Genomic DNA, 10,175 nt, shown 5'->3' with positions numbered 1-10,175 from the left:
CCTGTGGGCAAGTGGCCCAAGCCGGGCCCGTGCCCGGTAACACCGGGATAACGAGGCGGCCTGACGGCAAAGGCCTGCAGCTGCCAGCGCCCTCACGCACGCCGGCCACGGCAGCTCATCCCCAGCCGGCGGGCGGCCGCTGCTGGTGGCTTCCCGGCCACCCGCCCTCTACCCGCTCCCCGCCGCCTGACGGGCGACGCATGCGCTGCCGTGACGGTCACCGACGCTGAGGAAGTGACGCAGTCGTGCTCGGCGTGGGTGGGTGGTGCGCCGGTGTTGTGCGTCGGTGAGGTGTTTCGGCTGCCGGGTGGCGAGGTGAGTCCCGCGGTGGGCCTCGGAAGCCGCCAGTGGCCCTGCCCGTCCCCTGCCCGGGCAGAGGCGTTGCCCCCCGCAGCCCCTCGCGTTTCCATCTCGGCCGGGCCTTCGGGCCAGCGGTCCTGTCCCGGCCTTGCTCTCAGAGAGCGGCGGCGAAGCACGGGAAGGTGGGGAACGGCGTAGGCGAGGGGCGGGCGGGCGGTGTCCGGGGTCCCTCGCAGGGAGGTGGCCGGTGCGCGGCCTTGTCATGTTGCCTGATGCAGGGTCGGACCCGGTGCGTGCTCGGAGCTGATGGAAGGAAACGCTGAGCCGTGACTGGGATCCACGGCTGCCATGGTGGGAGAGGTTGCTAAGGAAGCCCACCTGCCTTGATAGTGTCTTCCTGCAAGTTAGTGATAGCTCTTTCTCACCGAAGTTGATAAAAACATACATCCTTTCAGAAAACTGTCTCACTCTGAAGGCTCCAAACAATACCAGTCTTTGTAAGTCACTCCAGTGTCAGTTTCCTAACAACTAAGATGCTTTATGTTCTGCTTCAAAGCTGAATTGTCAAACTACAGCCAGCTGTTCTCATCAGTGCTTTCACTAGCAAGTCTTATCCTGTTTCAAAAACTTGTACTTTTTGGTTTAGGATATGCTAAGTTGCACGTGTTTTTGTTGTGTTATAGTCTTCTGGAGCCCACATTTGCACACAAGAGCTCACTCTCCTTGCCAGAGTGATTTTGAGAGGTGAAATTTGAAAGGAGAGTAATTTTTACAGGTTATTTTATTGGTCTTGATATCAGCGTCTTCCAGGAGTATTCCATATAGTTGCCTTTAAGAAGTTTTGGCCACTTTTTCCTTTCCATTATGGGAATTAGCACGGAGAAGACTTTTGGGGGAGGACTGATGGAGGAGTAAACTACTAGGTGTTTTAAAACAAGAATTTCTCATAAAGAAACATGCTTACTTTTATTTAGGCACAGCCTCCATAAGGAACTTTGTGTGTGTGTGAATGTTCTTATGGTGATGTGGCTCTTTTTTGTTGCCTTTGAGCAGAAGATGCCAACAGACAACAGCCATCTGCCAGACAGTATCCAAGAACAAGACCCTGTTGCTACTTCAAGCAATAATGGCCAGCATAACGTTGAGGAACTGGGAACTGAGCAAGAAAATAGCACGTGTGACAGTGACCTGGATAATAGTATTGGAGTTCCCAACTCTGCCAGCCAGCCATCGACTTCCGCGGCTGTTCCTTTGGAGGTGCCCAGAAGAGGACAACCGCTTTTACAGATCAACAGGCAGCAGATTCAGTCCATCTCATATAGTGCACAGGCTGCTGAGCTCAAAGGTCTAGGAGTTGATGTCTATGACCAGGATGTATTGGAGCAAGGAGTTCTTCAGCAAGTAGATAATGCAATTAATGAAGCTAATAAAGCCACAAAAATAGCTGACGCAGAGAAAGAATATCAGTCAGTGCTGGATGACATAAGGTAAATTGTGTCCTTTCTTACTGTTCCTTTCTGTTACTGACTATCTAATGAGGCTTGGTGTCTCATGTTTTTAAAAGCTGGAAGACGAAAAGATATTTTGAAAGCACTAGAGCACATGTACTCTTCTGAGTAACCCACCGTTTTTTAAAAGGTGAAAATATTTTTCACATTAGAGCAATGCTTCATTGCTCTTATTTGACTAATTCAGTCACGCATCAAGGCTGTAGAGGACAGCACATCTCCTTTTTCTGCTTTGTCTCCTACATTACAAACATGCATGTCTGTTTTCTGGGCAGTGGAGAACTGCATTGTACTCTATTATTCAAAGTTATAGTCAGAAAAAGTGCCAGTTCTTCGATTCTCTATGCTTCATGGGGTTATCTGCCTCCTGTTATGTGTCTTCTGTAACTTGTATGACTCCATATCATGAGTGGACTACAACCAAAACAACCTTATCACAAGTTTTTGTATGAAGTACTTAATGACACCTTAAAAGAATCAAATGCTTAATTAACATGATATAGCGATAGTAGAAGACTTTGAGGGATAGGAACCACAGACCTTTTGAGTTTTGATCTTGGATCTCCCTTTCTGTTTTTGGTCTCATTGTAGAGTTACCATGTGAACTACTGCAGGTAAATAATACTACCCATGCATCTTTCACTGTATTGCATTAATGTTGGATTTTAGTGCTCAAGAGTTCTGTAGGCCTCCATTACCTATGTGAACTCTCGCATAGCTCTCTTGTTATGCATATCCTTAATTTTATGCACTTCATTAATTTTCCAGTTTGGGTGTGGAGATGTGAAACTAAGTTAGTTTGCAAAACCGGAATCTAATTTAAGATGTTATGTAGCAGAAGGACGTAATAAGTAATGTGATCATTGAGAGGAAGAATGAAGCAGTGTAACTATTGCAATTAGATTATGTGGTTATTGAAAGTGTGGTGCATGGCACTGTCAATTAGTTGATATTTTCCTCTTATTCTTTAAGGAGCATCCTATGATTTTTTTCTTACTGCTCTATTTTCACCTTCCACTTAAAGTTGTAAAATGAGATTTACATGGAGGGCGTACAAATGGTTTCTGTGGGTCTGTAGAACCTCTTCGGTATAAGATGTAATGTGCAAGTCTGAAAATTGATTTTGGAGGAAATTAGAGAGATAGCTGGCTTGTTGAGCGGAGGGACTAACAAAAGTAAAGATGTATAAGTAGAGCGTGGTAGCGTAGGTTAAAGTCCTGTAACACGATGAATGCATGACAAGAGGTAAAGTCAGGCAAGAAGTGGTTTTTGAGTAGTTGGCACAGAGTTCATGGTAGAAGCTGAATGATTCTGTAATATACACACAAATTTAATCAGAGGAAGGAGAATAAAAAATGGTTGAAGTTTAAATCCCACAGTCCTGTTAAATAAAGCTTTGTGGAGGAGGACAGTAGTGGTAGGTGTCAAGAGACCCTAGGGCCAAGGAAGCAAGAGCCAAAAGGTGGGAGATGCACAAAAGGATGGTGTACTTTGAAGCAACAGAACTGAAGACTGAGAAGGGGGACAGGGTGGTTCAAAAGTGTTGATAGAGAATGGAGGAGATGACAGTGATAGCTGTGGAGCTGGTAGAATACATCTCCTAGAAGAACAGTGGTAGAATCCAGATTAGAGCTCGAGAGAAACTTGGCCCAACAATTTCCTCCCTGACAATTGCAGAGACTTACATAGTGCTTTTCTTTGCCTGTGAGGTGAATAGTGAATAACGGCCACTTCACAGGTGTTGTAAAAAGTTTTCTTTGACATTTTTCATAATGCTAATTCGGGTATCTTTATGACATATTCTGCTATTTGAATCAAGAAAGCTAGTTTTGTTGCTTCTGACAGTGGAGCAGTGGCTTCTTCCTTGCAAATGACTTCAGCAGCAGAAACAGATGGTATTAGCTTATAGTATCTGGTTCAACCTGAATTCCGTATTGTATATGGAAACGTGAAAAATGCTAGCACATGAGAAAGGGAAGTTCAATGTTGGTGTGCGTTTTAATTCTTTGAGCTCGTCTGTCTTCCTGAAACTTTATTTGTATCTTGTAGTCTGTTCTTTGTGTAAAAGAGACATTGTAAAGGTAAAAGAAAAAGGCTTCCTTATATAATGGCATCGAAGTATTAACATGGGATTTCCCATTTAGATTTTTGTTTTGCGTTTTGTTTACCTTGAATAATAAAAACAACCACTATCATTTGCTTATTGTCATCATCAGACTTGTAACTTTTGACTAGTAAATATTGCAGTGATTTGTTCAGTTTCCTTACCTTTGGAATTTTAGTATTAGCAAAATTTTGTTTAAAAATATTTTATGAACTACGACTTTTTAAAGTGTTTAGTATTTCCAGTGTTGTTTAAATATGAGATGCTTATTTATAAACTTACCTTTAGACCTTTTTTAATCTTACTTTAAATCTTCTGGAATTTCTAAATTGTCTGAATCGAGAATGTGCTGTTTTTGTTACCGGAGTTAACTAGTACATTGCAATCTTCTTGTTTTTTTCAGATCATGTACAACATCTCTGAAACAAATAAACAAAATTATTGAACAACTTTCACCTCAGGCTGCCGAAAACAAAGATATAAACAGAAAACTAGATTCTGTAAAACGGCAAAAATATAACAAGGTGATGAGATTACGTTAATTTCCTGCTGACAATACTTAGCTTGTGCTTTGGTTTAAGTTTTGGATTATGTGATATAATTCTTGCTTAATTACATACTTCAGAGTCAATCTATAGTTGCTGTTCCTTCTCCTTTAAATGGTTTAATTTTCTGCCAAAGAATGTAAATAACCGATTTAAATATGTGAAAGTGAGAACTGAATTGTTTTTTTTTTTATTTTATTCTAAATTCCAGGAGCTGCTCAGAAGACTGATTTGCATTAATCTAATTAAATCCCTCCCAGTAGTATTTGGAGAATTAGCAAAGCATTGTTAGGGCATATTCAATAGTTGACCTAAACCTCAGCTCTCTTGGTCTTCGTTCCTTACCTTCCTTTCCTTAATCCTCTTTCATTGCCTGTGTCTTTCTTGTACCAGTACACATCATTCCTTTCTGTGAGCCATTTTAGCTCATTGATTTGGCAGAAACTTCTCCTGCTTTTTTCTGCCAGAGTAGTAAGTTAAAGGAGCTAGTCGAGTTAAAGGAGCTTATCATTTTCCTTAATGATAAACCTGACTGAAAAACTTAATGTCCTTTGCCCTCATATGCTTCTTCCCAGTCTCAGGCCATTTGCACCGACTCATTCAGTTGTTTGGTTTTTAAGCTTGATCATTTCAGCAGCTTGGATAACACTGTGCTCATAATTCGGCCAATTAAGAGAGTGAGGGGGGACAGTGGCATGGGACTAGGAGTAAGCCAGGTGGAAGTAGTGGGAAGAAATGCATTAAACCAGACTTACCACTAAAGGGTGATCATGTAATTGGACACTGTATTTTGCTTGTTTTCATATTACTTGAAGTTATTTACGCAAGCATTACTTGCAGGGGAAGTTCAAACCTTGTTGCAAATTCATCGTTAGCCATCTCTGGCAGTCCTTGAAGTGTGAGGATAAATCCCTGTATGAAAACTATAATCTCCGAAAGTGGTCCTAATAACCTCAAGAGTGTTTTGGAGGCTGTTTGGAGGCAGGCAGTGTATTTAAAGCTGGTCTTGAGCTACTTTTTTGCATGGAGAAGTGCCTTTTAGTACTCTTCCTTTTGTAGTATTTTAAAAACATGGTTAAAGACAACAGAATTCTTCTGTTATTGAGACAAATGGGAAAATAATGACTGGTACAAGACAGCTATTTCCTTAAAGCTGTCATACAGGGAGTGGTTTATGATATAAAGTACTGTTGTAGCAGGGATAATAGTGCTTACACGGGAGATAATATATTGTACCATACGTCAATATAGTTAGCCTTTATGGTTTCAAAAGTGCTACATGAAGACATGTGCGGCTAGTGAACTGTTATACACTAAAAAGAAATTGCTCATTTTGCCATGAACTTGATTTTTACTGAAGTATGTGTCTCTCTTGTTAAGGAAATATTTTCAAAGCATGGAGTTACAAATGTGGAAAGTTACATTGCCTGTGTCTTTGTTTTACTGGTTGAAATTTCTTGTTATGTAAATGAAAGTTAGTAACACAAAGGAATCGCAATATCACCAGTAAGTATACAATTGAGGATATTACAATTAGGTAAAAGGTGTAACAGAAGAGCTAGCTGTGAATTATTTTCATAGCAGTAATGAACTATACTTATTATAGCATCTGTAATGTTGATCTTTTTCACTTATTCACTTTGTATTTTTTGCTGTTGAATTAGCTGTGACCACTCCAGCATTAACTGTGTACAAATATTTATTAGGATGACAGACTGATTTACAGTTTCAGTTTCTTTCTAACAAAAGATTCCAAAACTTCTGGGATGATAAATAAATCTTGTATCTGTTTTCAGTGGGTTATTAACCATTAACCCAGTCTTGCAAATCATGAGGAAATCTTTTGGTGTTCTCTGTGCACGTCACTAATCTGCTTGATGGGCTTCTTTCACTAGAATCAACACATTTATAAAATGACCTTAAAAGATGTACAGAAAACTGCATAATGTGCATGTGAAATTTGTGCATATAAACAATCTGATCTTATTGTATGCATATCGTAAGATGATTGTGCACACAAAGTCGTGTGTGTCCTGTGGGTTGGAGCCCTACAGATATTGTGGTGACACGTTTTTTTTTTTTTGCACTTCTTTTTTATTTCGAATGCAATACTGTGAACATTTGAATGTGAGCTTCTGGTGGAAAATAATGCAAATATAGTCATTTAAGTCCTGTTTAAAAGGATAGCAAGTTTATGAACCGGTTTAAAAATTCAATTATGTATCTACTTGTCATTCAAGGAGCAACAGCTAAAGAAGATCAAAGCAAAACAAAAGCGTCTCCAAGCAATTCTTGGTGGAACAGAGATTCTTGATAAAGTAAATGAGATTGAATTTGAGGAGGATGAAGGTATGGGAGAAGGTTGAAAGTTCTGTTCTACTTTTATGTAACGCCTTTTTTTGTTTGAAGCTAGTTTACAAGATCTTTGCCAATAAGGAAATAAATTTCAGTGGTTTGCTTTCAAAGAGCGAGTTAAGAACACTTTTTCTCTGCACCTGCAGACTTGCAGATCCTGGCATATTCATGTGGGAAGTTTTAGAAAATGGATGTTAATCCATGTTCAGCTCAGTAGGGATGGCTGAGGCACATTAGAGTATTGGGCTTAATAAATTGGAAATCCTAACATTTTTTCACAGCTAATCTGATAAAAATGACTAACATCATGATTGAATTACATTTTATATGCTGGATGCTATCAATCAGCATTAACAAAATTGGTTTTTCTTACTGTTGGGAAGTATCAGTAGAAATGGAAGGAGGAAGTGCTTCTCTCTTTCAGGCTGCACTGTGATTTTAAAAATAAGGTTTCTTCCAAAGCAGGATATTTGTTCTCTCAGTGTTTCATTAGGTGTTCTTTCTCACTGCTGTCTGCAAACTGAGCTTGGATTTTGTAACTCCAGCCTGGCCGTCTTTGCCACAGTCACTAATCTGCAGTATTCTGCAGGGCAAGTTTGAAACCCATTGACTTCTGCACATCATCTTTGGGTTATATTGTTATTTGCAGAAGTATAAACTCTGTGCCTCTGTGCTATTTGTCCATTACAGATGTGGCTAGAGTGGGTTCCAGATCTCACAGAGCTCAGGCTTCTTTCCTGGTTCAACAAATCTTAGAGGAGTCAAAACCTCAGTAAACTTTGAAAAGTAGAAAAGCGTCTTTAATCCTTTTTCGTTGAATGGGTTCATGCAGTAAAACTCAGGCACCCAGTGTGATGAAATGTAACTAGGAAGCGAATGGACCCCAAGACAGAAGAAATGGAGTTCAGCGGTTCCAGTAGTTTGAGAAACGGAGAGGGTGGAGAGGGAGGAATATCATGCCTGATGCATCATCATTACTTGTTAAACATGTTTTGGTGATAAATACAGTGCTTTAAATGGGACCATATACAGTAGTGTGTCATGCTGGCAATTCTGGTACAGCTATTTTGAAATTTTGCGCCCTAATAATAGATTTCAGTTTGGAATTCCCCTTCAGCTTCCTGAATTCAAGAGCTTTTCCACCTCTTTGGTTTCAGACACAAATTATAGTTTGTGTTAATATGTTTAGTAACTGTGTACGCAGTCGAACTGAAGTGCTCTTCTATGGAAACATGCTGTGCAGCCAATCTGACTTTTAAAGTCATAATCCTAATTTTAGTATTGTGGAGTGGGAAGATGGGGTTTGTTTTCTTTTTTTTTTTTTTTTGAGGCATGTGGGAAGGCAGTCTTTTATGTGTTTTGTAAGATTTGTGTCTGTCCTGTATGAAATGTCAAATTTCAAGCTTATGAATAGGACTGAAAAAATTTTAAGATAGTTTTTGCTGCTGTGTGTTCTTTCAGAAGTATTCGTGTTTTTGTAGTATGTATAATGTCTCCTATATAAAGTTTGAGAAGTAGTTTGAAGTAAAAGTTACAGTTGGACTTTTTCAGCCTTCTGTTTGTTGGGTTTTGCCGTTTTTGAACTTCAAATATTATGTGAGACGGTAATTTGGGCTTTTAAGTTATATATATAAAAATTGAACTGAATGCATATAAAGCTGGGGGAGGGGGAAGGAGGTAAAAAACCACCCTTGGTCCTGTGTTTGAGTTATTCAGAAGGTATTAAAGATGCTGAATGTTCTGATTTTTGTTGTAGAACCTGGTCCATCATGTCTTGGGAGTATGCTTATGCCTGTTCAGGAAACAGAGTGGGATGAGCTTATTCGTACTGGCCAGATGACTCCATTTGGAACTAAAATACCTCAGAAGCCAGAGAGGAAGACACGACGATTAATGCTAAATGAAGCATCTGATTTTGAGAAGTACTTAGCCGACCAAGATAAGCTGTTATCTGAAAGAAAGAAGTTATCGCTTCACAAAGGAGCAAAAAAGAAAGTGCAAGCCAAAAATGTTAAGAGCAAAGCTCCTGCGTCTACTACAAAGGAAAAAAAGGGTAAAGCCCTGTCAAAAACAGATAAGCGGTTAAAAAAACACCTGAGAAGACTTCAGAAGCATGCCCTCCAGATACAGTCAAAGGCAGAGATTCCAAGAGAAAAGAAATATCTTGAGGCCAAGAAGTTCAAGCGTGAACAGGAAGATGACAGTGGAGAGTCTGAGTATGTACCTGATGAGGAGCTCTTTGATCCAGAAGCAGTAGAAGAGGAGGAAGAGCAGGCATCTCCTCATGCTGAGAATGATTCTGATTATGAACTCAGGAATTTGTCAAGAAAAAAAAAATACTTGGTGAAGAGAGATTTTAAAGAAGCTGAAGATGATGCTGACTTCTTTCCAAGCTCTGACGAAGAAGAGCAGACACTGGGGAAGCGCAAAGTGAAGAGATGGCGAGATGATGGAGACGAAGACTATTATAAGCAGAGACTAAGGTTAGTCCTAGACATTTTTATAAGTAACACGAACAGATTATGTTGAACACACAACGGGCAATGTCTGTAATACATGGCTAGGAACTAAAGTATGGGAAACGAAACAGTCAGAATAATCATAACCTTCCAAAAGAAATCAGACATACCGCTGAATTACAAGGACTTTACTGATAGATTTTTCTGATTGTTACAGGTCCTTCAGTAATAAGCTACTTCTGTATCAGTGTGTGTGTTTTTGTTTTCAGAATTCTGAATGTGCCCAAAATGGAGCATATAAAAAAAAAAAAAAAACAAACACATATTACTTGGCAGCTTTATGCTTAAGTACTGCCTTTGTTTCTAGATCATATACCTACCTTTTAAAAAGAGGAAAAAAAAAAAAAAGCCTCTGTTTGATGGGCAAAATTACAGTGCAGACAGACAATGCCCTCCCTCTTCAGAAGGATGGCACTTTTCCACTGTGAGAGAAATCTTTGGTCTGGGATTGGGTGAGATGCTTAGGTTTTGGCTTTAAATTATTAACTTCTAGTCAAAAAGAAATCATTTGAAGAAATTATAGTTACATACTATTTCTGTAGAATCTGTTAGTTTATTGAAATCCGATGCAATTACATATAGTTTATATGGCTAACAGGTTTATTTGAAAATCAGTATTAAAAGGATCTTTTGAATTTAACCTTGCAAAAACTTTTATGCCAGAAAGGACAATATCTATATTATTTGATTATCAGCATATGGTATCTCTTGTAGAAGAGATATTATTAGATCTATTAGAAGACAGAAGTAATGAAGACTGAACATTTATACAGCTCTTAGTCGAGTCTAAAAAGAGCTGCTCTGTTTGACAGTGATGTTTTCCTCTCTTTGGTCTTGATGAGAG

General features: G+C 39.5%; 1 protein-coding gene across 6 annotated transcripts in view; it reads left to right on the top strand.

Annotated features, from left to right (window-relative positions):
• Positions 1 to 225: 225 nt before the first annotated feature.
• Positions 226 to 10,175, top strand: part of ERCC6 (ERCC excision repair 6, chromatin remodeling factor) — a 49,458-nt gene continuing 39,508 nt past the window's right edge. The window contains exons 1-6 of one of the 6 annotated variants that reach the window (XM_054204875.1): positions 231 to 315; positions 579 to 797; positions 1,354 to 1,787; positions 4,316 to 4,436; positions 6,698 to 6,806; positions 8,569 to 9,295. In XM_054204875.1, coding sequence (XP_054060850.1) covers positions 1,357 to 1,787; positions 4,316 to 4,436; positions 6,698 to 6,806; positions 8,569 to 9,295 — 1,388 coding nt within the window. In that variant the 5' untranslated portion in view covers positions 231 to 315; positions 579 to 797; positions 1,354 to 1,356. The other 5 variants (XM_054204879.1, XM_054204876.1, XM_054204878.1 and 2 more) reach the window with 5 other exon arrangements.

This window comes from Rissa tridactyla, chromosome 6, assembly GCF_028500815.1.
Source record: "Rissa tridactyla isolate bRisTri1 chromosome 6, bRisTri1.patW.cur.20221130, whole genome shotgun sequence".
In the NCBI taxonomy this organism is placed as follows: domain Eukaryota; kingdom Metazoa; phylum Chordata; class Aves; order Charadriiformes; family Laridae; genus Rissa; species Rissa tridactyla.
Note: the sequence above shows the minus strand (reverse complement) of the source record. Positions and strands in the feature narration are given on the sequence as shown.